This window comes from Mesoplodon mirus (assembly GCF_964341445.2).
Source record: "Mesoplodon mirus genome assembly, chromosome: 5".
Classification (NCBI taxonomy): Eukaryota; Metazoa; Chordata; class Mammalia; order Artiodactyla; family Ziphiidae; genus Mesoplodon; species Mesoplodon mirus.
Window position 1 is genome coordinate 102,503,646 of NC_138980.1, and position 16,506 is coordinate 102,520,151.

Here is a 16,506-nt window from a genome sequence, read left to right on the forward strand (position 1 = left end):
GTGTGTGTGTGTGTGTGTGTGTGTGTGTGCTGTGCGTGTGTATAGGTGTACTTGCATTTGAAAAGGAGGTCCTACTTTTCTCAGAATCCTGTCTCTCAGCAGGGAAGTTCAAGTGGGATTGGAGTTTCCTTGACTCCTGCGTGAGGAGTTTCCAAATGGCAATGAACGAGTCACATAAATATCCATGAAGTCCCTAATGACACCTCTGTCATCAGTTGTTTCCTGCAGAATCCTGAGTCGGGGTCGTCATCCACCACCCACGCTGAGTGGGCGATCGGCTGATCTGCTCGCGTGTGTATTTGTACTTTCCGGATTGAGCGGTGCACGGAATATAAAAGGTCCTCCAACTCCTTCCCCCTCCCTCCCCGCATTCACTCCACTTCAGAGGGCGTGCGTTTGTGTGTGTGCGCGCGCCCGTGTGCGTGCGCGCGTGTGTGTATATTTAGCAAAGACGCTCGGAAGAAAGTACCCCTCTTGCTACCCACCACCAGCTCTATCCGATAGAGCAGGCGTCTCCGATCTGTCCCCAGCTGAGGTGTCCTCTCCACGCTGGTGCGGACTATCTCGGTGCTTCCTTGTCCACAGAGCTAACGCTTTGGTGTCCCGAGAGGGCGACCTGACTTCTTAGTGCGCTGCTCTCTTCCCACGGTGTGCGAGCACTGGTGCGTGCGTGTGTATGTGCGTGTGTGTGTACACGGCTGTGAGCTTGTGAGCTTCCTCTCTCTGCACAGTTCAGGCGAGGCCGGCGACGTTACTCTCCAAGCAGCCGCCAGCGACGAAAAGCAACAGCAGCCTCCGCCCCTGAGTCCCGTGATTGGCTGGTTTTGTTCATCATTTCCATGCTAGGAAAAGGGAAGGGCCAGTGACGCCCCCGAACCCGGCTGCAGAAGCGGCCGCCACCTCCAATGTACAAGGTGTCTCTTCGGAAAAAAACCTGAGCCCCAGGGAGGCGGCGAGGAGCGAGTTAGGGCTGGCGGGAACCGCGAGAGAGTGCGCTGGGCAGCGCTCGAGGACCAGCGGGAGCTTGGCCGCAGAGGACCCTCGAGACCTGCTTCTGAGATCCCAGCTCCACGCTCTCCTCCCATTTTACAGATCCCCCCCCCCTCCCCGCGACTACATCTCCCCAAAACGGAGCCTTTATATGAAGAGAAGGTGAGGGAGCTGGGGCAACCAGGACTTTCCCGGGCACCCAAGATGCGCTCCATTAGGAAGAGGTGGACGATCTGCACGATAAGTCTGCTCCTGATCTTTTATAAAACAAAAGAAATAGCAAGAACTGAGGAGCACCAGGAGACGCAACTCATCGGGTAAATGCAAAGCTTCATTTTAGGATATGATAAAAAGTCAAGCCATAAATGAAATGTGAATATAGACGACAGAGTGAGGGTTGGGGTAGTATTTGTGTTGGTGTCAGCTTGTGTTTAGCCTCGTGAATTAAATAACAAAGGCTGTTGTTGAGGTGTGTGTGATTCTCTACAGCGGGTTCTCAGTACGAGTTCAACTTGCCCTGTGCGGTGATAGTGACAGTTGTGTTGGTGCTGGGGCTCGCACGCCAAAGAAGTCACTGCAGAAGTGTCAACAAAGAATGGGTGCCCTTGTCCTTTTAGTCCCAGGGCAGAACTCAATCTAGATTTTCTTTATTCACCATCTGGTTGCCCTTCCTTCTTTCTCTGCCCTATCACTCTAGGGAGGTACTAGAGAAATCTGGCTTACTGAAAGGCTGAAGTTAAAGCTCAGAAAGCAGGAAATGTGTCTCCTCTGTTTCTTTACAATTCTTTGGCGTCGGGTAGATCTGTGTATCATAATTTGATTAGAAACTCCAGGTCAGCCAACGGTACCTCCTTATTTGCTGTCCGTGGGTAAAACCCATGGGCGTCATGGTTACAGTTTTGGAAACTGGGTGCTGTAGCTTCACACAGACTATATTTCTGCTCTTTAGTTTGTCTAGATGAGTTTAGAATCTTCCTCCACCCCAGTAAGTTCTCTAAATATCACACTTCCTTCCTCCCTCCCCCCTGGCCTCTGTGTCTTTGAAGTTTACCCAGGAGGTGGTGGCAACTTTGTGTTGCTTACATAGATTGGAAGCGTTTTCTGAGGATGTGAACCTGGTTGTCAACTCTGTTCAAAGTCCTGTTTCGGAAATCCTGCCTCATCCGGAGGCGTCTGCTATCGTTATCGGAAACTCCACACTGGCAGAGATGCCAGCCTGGTTTTTATTTTCCCTAAGATTTATGAAAACCAAGATAGAACCCTTGCCGTTGGGGCGGGAGGGGTCGGGGGTGGGCGGTGGACAGGACTGCTAAAACGTGTGCGCGCGTGCACACACACACAAACTTAATTCACTCCGTTACTTAATATTCCTGCTCCTCCCTAAGTAATGAGAATTTAAGGGAGCAAGACGCCGGCTTATCTTTACAGAAGAAATTGTTATTTTATAGAAAATTAACATAGAAGTACAGTCGAAAGGGACGGGAAGGGAATGAAAAAGCTAATAAGGGATGGGCTGGCTGATTGTTATGCATCAACAAATCTCTAAATGGTCTATGTTGGGGGGAAAAACGCCGAACTGTATGATGTTAACATAGGAAGTGGGTGGGTTGAAAATTCAGCCTAGCTCGATTGTCAGAAAAGAAGGACTCTGGGCGGGGGTGTGGGCACCCCCGGTAGACCTGTGCTTCCCAGGCAGACAAAGGGGTCTTCAGGAAGGTGGTGAACCGGCGCGTGGGGGAGAGGCGGAGGCTGGGGCGTGGGGGTCGAGGCTCTTTGTTCCCTTCCCGGCTGGTGGGCTCCGAAGATATGCCTGAGCCCAGACAAAGCGGCCAAGCCTCGCCAGGACTCTGAGGTTCGGGCCCTTGGCTGGCAACCCTGGAGAGTGAGAGTGGGAGGGACGAGGGAGGCGAGAGGAGGCGCCCCCGCCCCCCAGGCGTCCTCTCCGGGCCTCCCTTAGCCGCCGGCAGGAAGGAGGAGCGCATCCCGAGTCCTCCGGGTCAAATAACCGACCTGGGATGCGCCTCATTTCCCGGGCGACGGTCCTCCCGTGGCCTTTCCTGGACGCCGCCAGCCGGTGGGCGCTGCCCAGGGCGCCGAGGAGGAGTAGGAGGCGGGCGCAGGCAGGGGCGCGGCGGTCGGGCCAGCTGGGGGTGAGGGGTTTCTCTTGCACCTTTTTCGGGCTGAGCCAGCTTTCCCTGCTCCTTCGAGATTGCGCGGGGCGGGCGCGGGTTGATCAAACAGAAGGAGAAGTGCGTGGCGGAGCAGCTGCTGCTCCGCGAGAGCTGGCCGCGAGGGTGGAAGAATGGTGAGGAGACGCGGAAGCCTTTACTGCAGAAATCAGGCCCCCTTTAAAATTAAAAAAATATATAATAACTGCTGCTCAATCGGCAACCGGGCTCCTCCTTCCTAATTAAATCCCGCAATTACGGCCGTGCAGGGCGAGGCGGCGCGCGTCTCCCGGTGCCCCGCAGCGTCGGGACTGCCGCCGCCAGCTCTTCCCTGAGCCCTTGGGGTCGGCGCTGCCGGGGGCAACGTGAGGACAGCTAGTTCCCCCTGAGCGCTGTTTCGCTTTTCCCTCACATGAAACGTTCAGAGGAAAAGCTTGTGATACCAGTTTATCATTTCGTTTCAACTCCAGAATAGTGCTTCTGGTGGAGGAGTTGACTCATCAAACGGCCTTCTTCTCCTTGACTCTCTTTCTACCCAAGCCACGTGGAGGAACTCGTTTTGAGATGAGTAAACTAGAGTGGCGGTTTGGCCCCAGAACCCAGGCCAGTAATCAGCAGTGACGTAAACGGCAGTCCCTGACCTTTTGGGTCAGCCACTGCGTGCCTTGCGAGTGGGCAGCGGATTCAATTGAGGACAGTTCCACAGTCCATGTATCTTAGAACATCCTCCTAGATTCATATTTAGCTTCCCTGCTACCATTTGCAGTAGGCAGCAGTTTCTTTATCTATTCGACCTGCCTCCCGTTTTAACGCTGGAGGTCCCATCTAGAGGCAGTGTAGCAAGGTTCTTGTATGCAATATGGAGCAGTCATTCCACAGAGAAGGAAAAAGAACAGCAGCCCAGCTTTCCTACCAACCATCCACATTCTCGTATCTCCAGAGGAATACTAGCAGCATGTTTGTAATAAGGAATTATTGGAGAATAGGTCAAGTAATAATTGGACATTTAAAACTGTTTCCTTCGAAGCTAACCTATCAATTGCCTGGTCTGTTGACTAGTGAAGTTTAACTGAAAGGGCATTAGGGGTATGAAGTGGTCTATTCTTAATTGATATTTTTTTCTTAATGGGAAAAATGGCACTTGCCTCACAACTGGCCTGTAATTTTACTGGCTCTGTGTGCTCTTTGGTATAATTAGAAATATGTTCACTTAAGGGTCCTACAGGTAAAAATATGTGGGTATATGCATTTAATGAAATAATGTATTTAAAAGTGTAACAAACTTTAATACCAAATAGACGTTTGCTTTGATTATTATTCCTTAAAACTTGCTACATACTCTTTTCCTGGGTGACTTTAAATGACACTTTAACTTACTTTTCTTACTATCTACAGATTTCCTTTTTAATTTGTGTACTTTAGGTTGTCTCACTAGATGATCAGCAGTATTAGTTCTGAAACTTATGATAGAAGTGACAGTGGAGATAAGCATTCATACTTAAAGTATTATCACTGTTAGCAATGTTAGTTCCAGTTTGTTCTAGGGTGGAACACACTCTTGTAACTCAGGAAACCAGAATCTGCATGTTACTTCATATGTTATATTTGGAATTCTACTAAAAGTCTAGGCTGTAAGTTAAGGTAGTACATCGCATCTTTATTTTTAGTTGTTTGGCACTTAAGGAATGAAAACACAAAATTGCCTGCTGTTTGTGTTCAGGCTTAATTTGATGCAAGTTCTTTTCATTTAAATGACTTAAATTTTAATATTAAAGAGAAAATTTAACCTAAGGGAACACATTTATTCAAAAGCCAAGTCAAGAAGAGCTTACAGTGGGGTTCATTCCTGGGCTTTGGGGGACCTAATTTCATGAATGAAAATTAATCTTGTGTGTTATGTACTGCAGAATTAATAGAATAAATTGTAGTGATGCCTGGCAACTCATATTTCAAAGAAAAATATTTGTAAAGACTAGTAATATAACTGCTGATTAGCTTCTGTCACTGGTATCGCATAGATGACCATCTAACTGGGTTTTTCTTAGCTCGATATAAGCAGGGATACTTTATAATATATGTTGCTTTATTTCTTTTATATGTTGTGTAATTATCCCTTTAGAAGTACGTGTTGAATCTTCCTGTATACACCCCATCCGAGAAATGTTTTCAGTGCAGCTGTTTAGCACTCGTGTCTGATCTGGGATGAGAAACTAGTAGGGGGTGGCAACATCCTCCATGCCTTGCATTCACAGGAAGGAAAAGCCTATTCCAGACCGAGTACTACCAAGGTCACAAGCAGAAAAACCCCTTGGGACTCATTTAACCTTATACAAAGAAATTTGCTCCAGAGCCTCAGGTTGCTGGCAGCCTGGCCTTCTCACACATGAATTCCATTGACTTCAAGAAGTGTGACTCGTTGTAGCTATTTTCATTCAAAATTCTTTCCAGTGGTAAAAGTTTGAAGTTTGACTTATCACCAGTTCAATGAAAACAATTCAAATAGCAGAGTAATGTGGTAGCATTTCATTAATATAAAACTGATTTAAACTTTTAAAGCACTTTTTTTAAATCTTAGAGGTTTTGAAAAGCCTCCATACAATATCATAGCAATCATTCTGCCTTATAAAAATGTATCTTTATCTACCTGTCAGTAAAGCAATCTCCCACAGATATTTAAAATGCCAGCTTACTTCTTCTGTAAAAGTTTATTGGTGGTGAAAATAATTATTTTAATTGTAGCAATCTGTGGTTAGAAAAAGATGATATTGACAGGACAGTTAATTATTAATAAGATGAAGATGGGGAAGGTCCCTACCCCTAGAAATGGTGAGAATTTGTGTCCATACTCTTGAAGGCGTATCTCCAAAAGTGTGAAGGTTAACTCTGTATATCCACATTTTCATTCATATGTAATAGTTATTATCATTAGACGTGTAATATAAAAATTGACTCGGGGCTACTGAGTAGTAATGGCACCCTATGTTTCCTTGCATCCTAAATGACCTCTATAAAATGACTATGATTAGCCATGCATAGGCATGCAAATGTATCATTTTCATCAGTAGGACAGTTTAAAATATTAATTTTTATAGAGTTCTAAATTTCACAGGGAGTAGTTGCATTTGATGCTTTGAGTTGCTTCAAATTGGAACTACATGTTTAAAAAAGAATGCAAACCAAAATACCAAACTATCAGCCTCCAATTACAGAATTCATCCAGCAGCTGTTGCACAGGCAATGTTTCCATTGATAGTAGGGGAGGATTGCCTACATAATAAACACAGATTTAGACTTTGTGACTGAGCAAATAGTCATGTTACTTTTTAACTATGTTTTTGAGATTCTAAAAAATTGAGGTGACATGTAAAGAAATACAGATATTGAAAGGGCTATGCCATAGAGAGGTGGCTATTTTATTCTCTGAATCCGGGTTTACATGTATAAAGTACCAAGGAATAGTCTACTGAACAATGAAGAGGTTCGTCTATAAAGGTCCTAATGGTATAAATGCGATCATAGGTGTCTGTCGCCTACCACCAACACCCCTGCTAGTAGCATGCAGCATGATACACTTGCCTGTTGCTATTAATTGGTGGGGATAAGCATAGTTAATTATTTGATATAACAGAAAATACCAGTAATAATGGCTACTGAATGAGTTTCCCCCCCATTGCAATCTCTATCTCCTCACCACCGACTATCAGGGAAGCATCTCATTGTTGAGATGTTTTGAGACCGATGTAATTTTAGAATTAGCACTTCAATTGTGTTTTATAAATTACTTTCACATGCAGAGCTCCACTTCTCACAAAGTCAAAGCATATTAGATAATGTTTTTGCAATTTTCAAGGTAAGGTAAAGTCACAGTGGCTTTACCACCGTGAAAGAGAATATTGTCAAAAGACATATGGGCTAGCAAGTGATAGAATCACAAACATGCCCAGATCACCTGATATTCAAAGTCTTCTTACTCCAAAACAAAAGCTCTTTCCATTATGTCTGTATGTCTTCTGTGACAATCTTAGGAGTCACAGTTACACAGATGCAGGAGAACTGGCCAAACATCCTGTCTCTATTGTTAAACACAGCAGGGGAGGGAGGGGCTAAAGGGGAACAGAACTTCGATGAGAATTTTTTTCCTAAATACTGCAAAGGTCTTTTCTTTATATAAAAATAGTTTTATTTCAAAAATAATAAGTAAAATAATAAGTGTAAATGATTCTCCTGATAAAGTTATATTCACCTAATCTTTATAATACCTTTCATCATGCTCATACTTCTTCTAACAGGTAGAAAAAGTTGTATCTACAAGTTGTCACCAGTAATCTAAATCAAATTATGTATTATGCTGTTTATACAAAATGCTTCTTACTTTCACAAAGCTGGCATTGTGATTTGTTTCAGAGATGGTGAGCTGTGTTTGAGTCGATCACTTGTCAATAGTTCGGATAAAATCATTCGAAAGGCTGGCTCTTCAGTCTTCCAGCATTCTGTAGAAGGTTGGAAAATCAATTCCTCTTTGGTCCTAGAGATAAGGTGAGTTTCTTTAATAAGACATAATAAATTTCATATCATGTTCTAGAATACATTGGGCTTGGCAAACTTATATTGAATGCTTGATTTATAGTTTAAGTATGAATACTTCAGTAAGGGTGAACAGGCTCTTAATGTTTCTCACTGAAGGATGTGAAACTATAAAACTGAAATCATTATACAGCCAGAAATATAAGGATGAATATGTGAGTTTTTAATATACTGTCTTTATACTAATGAAATAAAATGTTCGACAGAATCCTAATGTTTAACACACTTTTCTTTATTACTCAGGATGGACGTATATTTTGAGAATTATCTTTAACTTCTCTAAAGTCTTCATACTGATCTTGTGTTTTCTCACACTGGATATAAGTAGAGCCTATTCAACTGCCATTTAGCCAACAATTATAAATAAATTTGACTTATTCTATGAAGGGGTATTTCTATGTGTGCTCCTGTAATAAAAGTCTCAATAATTATACCTTAAATAGGTAACAATTAGCAAATAAGGCTTCTAGAGTACAGGTTTATTCTCTGTAAGATTCTGATATTTTTGCTTAGATAAGCTCTTGAAATCAAACTCAATGCCTACATATATCCATTATATCTTGTTTTCTTCAATTATAATTCTCTAATAAGAAAGTTATGGCCAGACCTTCCTAATTATGGAGGAAGCAAGCAGATCATTTTCTCTATAGTTACGTTGCTGCATTGGTTGGTATGTTTAAATCAGCATTTCAGTAAATCAGAACTCTTTAAAAAAGCTCAAGAGAACAACTGTCCTTTACGTAATAAAATCATTGCATTTTTCTAGTATTGGCAAAATGCTAATTACTCCATGACTGGATATGAACACACAGATTTTGTAAGAGTAGGTTAGTGGTTAAGAGGGTAAGCTGCTGATCTGCTGGAGTTTCTACCTCCTCACTTCTTGGATCACATGTACGTATAATATAGATTATAAGCCCCTTTTAGGAAGAGTCTACTGTCTTCATCTTTAGAGTATGCATCGCAATTCATAGAATGCATTGCAGCAAAAGCAGTCACTACATGTTGAAATATAGTTGAAAGAATGTCTGGAAATTAAAAAGAAATGGGCGCCATGGAAATGCAGGAATGGTTAGACTACTTTGTTTTAAAGCTTTCAAAGTGACTGGAATGGAGACAGGAATCAAACCATGGCAATGTCAAGTGGTGTATGTTTGGCTGTTTTTAGTTTAGGGTGAACTTTATCTATTTGTAGGCAGAGTGCAAGAACAGTGAGATGAGTAGCGTGTGATGTAGTGCAACTCTGACAGAGTTTATAAATTGGTGTCTTTTGTGTAGAATATGTTCAGCAAGCAATATTTATTTCAACTGGGTAAAAAGAAACTTAAAGCAGTACTAAAAAATTAGCAGATTTCTTATAAAAGTACAGATTTTCATATACTCTTAAGAAATTTTAAAATGTGACAACTCTGGACCTGTGTTCCTCCTGAGAACTCTTTGGCTGAAGCCAACACGAACCACGAGCTCTCCAGTTTGACAGTTTTACAGCTGGAGCTCCCTTTTCTCATGATACCTACCTAGTGTCTTCCTCACTAACTCATACTCCTATACCTACATTTGAATTTAGAAACCCTGTAAGAGATGAGATAATTATGAGGAAAAAGCTATAGGATATGGAACTAGATGGGGCCATAAATACAGTGTGGTTGAGCTTAGCAGAGAGTAAGGATTTATGTTTCTTAGAAGTAGATTGGAAAAAGAGAAATATGGGTGATTAAAAAAGAAAATATTTGATCTCTGAGGATGCCTAGAAAGAGAACTTTCAAGTTTGAATGATTTGGCAAGGAAGTTGTCAATTATGTAAGGCTCTGTGGATCAGGTAAAGGAAAGTAATAGAAGAAAATAAAGTAAAATAAGAAATTGTAACAGTTTAATATACCTAGCCATGCTAAATAATGTATCAGATAAGTCTAATAAATAAATTAAATACATAATTAACAATAGTTTAATCAATATATCTGGCCATGCCTTCCTAGTATCTATGAAAAAATGAATACTATAGATGTGCATGAGGCTATATCTATTGCTATTTTTAAGATATTCAAGCTAAGGGTATTTAACATAAACTGACCCAAGCAATTTATTATTGCAACTTTACAAATTAATGAGGGTTGCATTCATATCTTTGAGGGTGATTTATTTTCAATTATAACAGCTAATAATATGAGTGAAATGTTAGTACTCTTCATTTGGTTCTCCTTAACACATAAGTAAACAATAAAACAGTGAGCAAATATTGAATAAGACATACAAAGTTGTCATTTCCTTACAAGGAAATAATAATTTGTAAAACCATTACCGTACAATGTACAAACAGTTCATAAAAATTATAATTGCCTGTAGCTGTAGTGACTAGTAAGTATCAATCAAGTTGACACCTATAATAAAAATATAGAATATAAAAATACCTGATTATTGGCTTAGCTTTCTTTTTAAGTCATACCTGAAACTAATCTTAAAGTATTTTGGTTATTTTCCTTTGTTTTTTCCCCACATCTATAGCATTTATGAAGAACCACATTACTTTGTGTCTTTGAGGGGGTGTGGGCATATTTTACAAGTGTTTTCAAAATTCTACTTTGAAGCTTTTGATTAAGATGTTACAACCAATCATTTTTGATCTTACATTATTGAACTATGCTTACAAATCTTTCTCATTTAAAAAATCTCATTAAACTTAATGCACTTGTGATATTCCTAATAAATTATTTATCTGTTTGCATTAAAATGTGAAACAGTCACTGAAGATAAATTGTTTTTCCCTACATTTGTAGACATGATTTTCTTTCTTATTACTGATTCTTCCAGCCCTATATGCACTCTGCCGCTTTCATAAGCACATCAAGAATTGACTCATATATATTCATCAAACAACTGTACCTCTGGGGAGTTGTCTGAGAGAGACAATTTCATGTATTAGTTCATTGTACTTTGAAAATTCATCAAGATTTAGGGAAGTTCATGCATTCCACAGCTAACTTCACAATTAAACTAATTAGCTTGGTTAAAGGCTTGATGTTATTGGTAGTAGTTCTTTATTATTGTAAGCTAAGAAATGATACATTTAAGATGTATCAGATGTTGTGAGTATATCTGTGAACATTGTACTGAGAAATTATCTAGTCATGTCCAACACTTGTGACTTGACCTTTTTTCATCTTTGGGTTGTTTGTTTCTTTCCCCCTCATTTTTCATATGTTGGATAGAAAAACCTAAAGAATTACGTACAGTACCAGATATGGATGTATAGAAATGTATGAGCTCAGCTACTCATCAGGACCAGAATAAGCACATCATAATTAGTCAGTAAAAATATTTTCAACTCTTAGTGTTATCATATATCGAAGTTCTTAACCAAATAAGGTTTGCAGGTTGACTAAACATAATTGCAAATTTATATGTGCTTCACCTGTCAAAAAGAATTTGCTGTTGCATGCATTGATTTACTTTAGAAAAAGGTCCACATACACTTCAATAGCACACGTCATGGGTCACACAGCTTGTTAGTCCCAGAGTCAAGCTTCAAAGCCAGGCCTGACAGTGGAGCCAGAACTCTTATTATGAGATAAATCTTCTGGAAGACTATTGTTTAATACTAAAAATGCATACTATTAAAATGCGTCTTTATGAAGTACAGAGAAGTTGAGTTTTTTACTCTAAAATAATATAAGATAGTATTCATCCAATATTACCAAATGCTGGGCCAAATATCAAATGTCTATCTGAGGTGTAAATTAAACTAAAAAGTACTTTTCTTCAAGCTTTTTTTTGAGACAATTTTGCCTTTTCATTTGGTTGTGTTCAGGGTTTTTCTTTTAATACTAACTAGAATATTTTTCCTATAACAGCTAAGACCCTTAGCTCAGAAGCCCTAACAAGCTATAGGTTATGTTTTTTTTCAGAGCTTCGAGGCATGTTGTCTTGCAGAAATAATCTTTTGAGGACAAAAAATTGTGTTCTGTCTGCTTTTTGTAGGCATAATGAAACACTTGGCATTTCTTAAACTTTTTTTTTTTTCTTTTTAGTAAACTATGTCACTAACAACTGAATTGATTCACTGATTTTTGTCTGGAGTCAAAAGTTTGCAAAAACTGATTCCTAATATATGTATCACTACCTAATTTGTTTCTCAACTTGTGATGCATTCCAGCTGTAAGATTTGCTTCACAATACTTGCTGATGGAGTCAACAATGTCATTTAGATTAATTTTAGTTGCCACAGCACATGTGCTTGTTGTTGACAGGAAACCTACAGAGAAGAAAGAGTGGCACCTGGTGATAGGTTAGCTATACGTAACATTTCACAAGTGAAAACAATGTTTAGAAAATTAATTCCCCAGGACTCTGCAGCTGCTATTTCAAGTGGTGGGTGATGTTGAAAGGGAAGTTCTACCTGAAAATTCAGCTGAAAAGTTTCTGTATAGAATCTATTCCTGTCAGTTTCACAGTCTAAACCAGTCTTTCAGTTTAAGCCAGCATCGCCTAACAAAAAATATAATCATTATGACTAATTTTTTAGTCTTACCAAAAGTGAAGCATATTTCCTGATTTCTATCAGTTATCTTTATCGTTAAAACAGTTGCTGAACTTAGGTGTTTGCTTTTCGAATAGGGTTTCAAAAGTTACATTATGCTTAACAGAATGACAGAGACCTGTAAGGAATCTTTTGTTGTTAATGTTCTTTTAAGTCACACACAGAAAACACAATCCTCTGCTTTAAAAATCTGGTAGTAACTCGACCACATATTACAAAAACTTATACTGGTACAGCCTGCATATTAAACATCGGCTTTTGTTGATTTATGCTTCCTTAGAGCCCAGAAGTTAGAGTTTTCTTTCTATCTCTCTCATTCTGAAGTAATTTTGTTTAACTTGCTGTTTTCATTCATATCAAGTACCTTTTGAGCAAAGCGTATATGTTCTCCTTGGTAGTACTTAACGTGTTGTTTCAGTTCAGCATAAGTATAAGAGTTTTTCAGGCTTCCAGTGATATTTAGTTAATTACATTTAAGCTCTAGTTTTCTTCTTTCTGTTTTTTTTAAAAATAGATTTACAGTCTGAACAACAGTTAGACTTAGCAAATCCATAGAACTTTTACAGTCCATTAAATCTATAATCTAAAAATACCTACAGCCTACTAGGGAGAAAAAAAAAAAACTAACTTTACTGTTACCAGAAAATATTAAGCATTTTATCAGTATATTCACTCATAGTAATTACTTTCAGTCTTTCTTGCATCCTACACCAGGAATCTTAGCTCAGATAGTTTTCCATGTGTAGATTTAAGCCCTAGAATAGAAATGAAAGTTTGGTTCAATGCAGGAAAAAGAACAAACTAGAGACATTCAAGCCCCCCCCCCCACCGCCGCCTTTACAGTTTAAAAAAGCAAATTCAACACTAACAATTGTTCTGAGTTTTCTCTAAGAAACTTACATTTTATACTTTGATTAGTCTGTGTGAATTGGTATTTTGTATTCTGTCTTGGAAAATACTTTTACTATTTTTTACTGCTTCCATTTAAAAAATAAACTACTGTTGAGCCTGTAAGACAGCATTGGAGTAATACATGCAATAGTATCATCTGTACTTAATAATTATTTATCACATTTAGCATTATTTTCTTCCTGAACCCTTACAGTCCACTTTTTAAATATCAATTTTCCCTAAGAATGAATAAATTAAAGGTGTTCTCTTATACTCAGATTTAAAAGATGTATGTTTGCAAATATTTTTGCTGCTAACTTTCTATAACACAGCAAATGTTCTGTGATTGCAAAGTCCCTCTTGCTATCAGTTGACAAGCGTTTAAGTGTTAACTTTATGAGTAAGGGGATTTTCCTTTTTGGATTTCCAAGCTAAAGAGTCTTCTTTGAAATCTGGACCTCTGTTCACTTCATGCTTGCAAACATGCCACTACTTGTGAGTTGCATCTTCAAATACTTACAGCAACCCCTTTAAATTATGTTCAAAGGAAAATGATAACACCATCTAGTTTGGCGATCTGACCACATCCGTGCAGTCTTCATTTTAGAGTCAAGCTTGTCATTTTCACAGGAAATGAAAAAAAAATTTTTGTTGAAATACAGGTGTCAGGCATTATTTAATTTTTTCACCAAACAAGTAAGTGGTAGTTAATTTGTACAAACGTTGATTGCTGCTCTTGGTGCTAGCTGTTAACTTTTGTGAAGAATCGCATGTGCTTAACATAATGAAAGAGTTCTCAATTTTCTGCAATTCATATGCTCTATGGTTGCTGATTTCACCAGCAATTCTCTTCTTAGGTAGTCTGTACTTTGTTAAGATGATTATTATAATGCCTGATAATTTCTATTAATTTTAAAATTTCATTTGTAGGGCATTTATATAGATTTTCCTGTACAAATTTTACTCCTTGCAAACCTGATAATCCAAATATTTGAGAAAAAAAAATTTTAAATGGTCTCTTTTTCAGAGAGCTGATGGGTGTATTCCTTGTGTATAAAATCTGGCCAAATAAAGTATTCAATCATCTGCTTTCCTAATTAGGTTACACGTTAAAGTGGGACCTATTTAAAGCAAACCAAAATAAAGAAAACAAAAGGAAAGATGAGTTAGTTATTTTACATTCCTCCTTGCTAGTCATGCTTCTGGCTTATGAGTATGATTTGGGGAATTGCTCTTTTTTTCTTTTTTTTTTTTTTTTGCGGTCGCGGGCCTCTCACTGCTGTGGCCTCTCCCGCTGCGGAGCACAAGCTCCGGACGTGCAGGCTCAGCAGCCATGGCTCACGGGCCCAGCCGCTCCGCGGCATGTGGGATCTTCCCGGACCCGGGCACGAATCCGTGTCTCCTGCGTCGGCAGGCGGACTCTCACCCACTGCGCCACCAGGGAAGCCCGGAATTGTCCTTTTGATGGAGTGATAGGAAGAGATCATATTTTGTGCTTAATAATAAAATTTATAAATAGTGATGGAGCTTAAACAATAATAGTCTTAGAGGAAAATGTCTATCCTATCATGAATGTTATAATAATGACATTGTTTTGAGCATTCTGAAAATTCAAGCTTGCAGTTAAGAGCCCTTCAGTAAGTAATATCCAAATTCCAACCCAGAAGACTGCTTTCTCAGATTGCTTCTGGGTGGTATATGTTTGGTAGCTTGAGGATCAAGCAATCCCAAACTTTTGTAAGCCAGATTCATAGATTTCTTTGTCAATATAATTCTCTCAAAAACGTATTAGGCTTCTGAGCTATTTCTTTGGAGTTTGTTCCTGGTATGAATAACCCCACCTAAAGATTGCTTCTGAACACAGTTCTTTAGCCTTCTGATTCTCCCCTAATTATTCTGACCTAACCCTACTTCTCTTCAGTTTATTGGCAACTACTCTTAAGACGTTTGAATCTATAGACTTAGGGGAGAAGACAATATCCTTGCTGCTGGCATGGTTCTGATTTATAGTTGTATCTCTTGCTAATTGGATTATTGGAGTCATTTAGGAGGTCCCAGTTACTGGACTCTCACACAGTTTAGATTATAGGCCGTTGCCAGAGATATTCTCCTCCACTCAACTTGCAACTTGGCTATTTCATGTCTGACTTTGGCTCTTAGTTCCTTGCTAAAAGGAGTAACCAACATAAAACAACATACTAGCACCTTTTAACCAATTATCCAAGAGCAACAAGCTTATTACATAAGGGTATGACTCCTAAGTTATTATAGACCACAGTTTTATAAGGTGCTATTCTGTATCATGCCAAGAGTCACCAGCTTTCCAGGCAGCCATATCTATTTTCTTATTTTCCATCATCTAACTTAGCATGTGCGTATACGTGTATGTAGTATCTCATATCTTTTATCAATTTCTTTATTAGTTATGGGATAGGCTAAGCTTCCATAAAAAAGGAGACTTTAAAATACAGTGAATCAAACAAATCAGAAGTTTATTTCTTTCTCCTATAGTGATACACTTGATCCACTCATATCCTGTTTAAGAAAACTAATTCATGTGACCACACCCAGCTGCACTTGGGTTTGGAAACTTGGAAATGTTCTAGCTGAGTATCAGTGTGGCCAAGTAAAACTTAGAAGATTCAAATAGGAAAAGAAAGAAGGGAAGAAAGAACACTGAGGAACAGTTAGCTATCTCTGCCCTGTAAGGTCCAATGTTTTATCTGTCCATCTTTTCCTCTAATATAGCCATCTTATTTCCTGGATTCTTGAGCTTGGAAGAAAACTTTCATATATATATATATATATATATATATATATATATATATATATATATATATATATACACATATACATATATATATACACATATATATAGTGCTATAGTTTAACTTTACTTCAAATAATTATAATATACACATGATTTCGATAAATGTTAATAATTTTATTGGAACATTCAATCCTTTTAATAGAGTTAACTAAATTATGATTCTTAACAATTTCAAGTTTTTCTATTCACCTTAACTAGACACCACTGAACAAAATAGATGATTATAGATAATTAAGTCTGGCAGAATACTATCTAGCTAAGGAAAGTCAAGTCATGGCAATAATATTTCATTTAATAAACTTTTCTATAAATTTTGATAGGGGGTCTTTTTCACTCCACAGATAGGTGTGTATACTATATATCTATTTACAAAATCATTGAAAAACTATGTGCAAATGACGTTTTAAAAATATATTTTATTTCCTTTAGCATCTACTTAATTGGTTGGTTTAGTTACCACCTGAATATTAAATGTTAGTGATTTACCAATTTATATCTTATCATATGTT

General features: G+C 38.7%; 1 protein-coding gene across 1 annotated transcript in view; it reads left to right on the forward strand.

The window, feature by feature from the left end:
- The first annotated feature begins 858 nt into the window (after positions 1–858).
- ST8SIA4 (ST8 alpha-N-acetyl-neuraminide alpha-2,8-sialyltransferase 4) overlaps positions 859–16,506 on the forward strand; it is a 106,197-nt gene continuing 90,549 nt past the window's right edge. The window contains exons 1-2 of the mRNA XM_082623125.1: positions 859–1,307; positions 7,563–7,694. Coding sequence (XP_082479251.1) covers positions 1,195–1,307; positions 7,563–7,694 — 245 coding nt within the window. The 5' untranslated portion in view covers positions 859–1,194. The remainder of the gene's footprint in view (positions 1,308–7,562; positions 7,695–16,506) is intronic.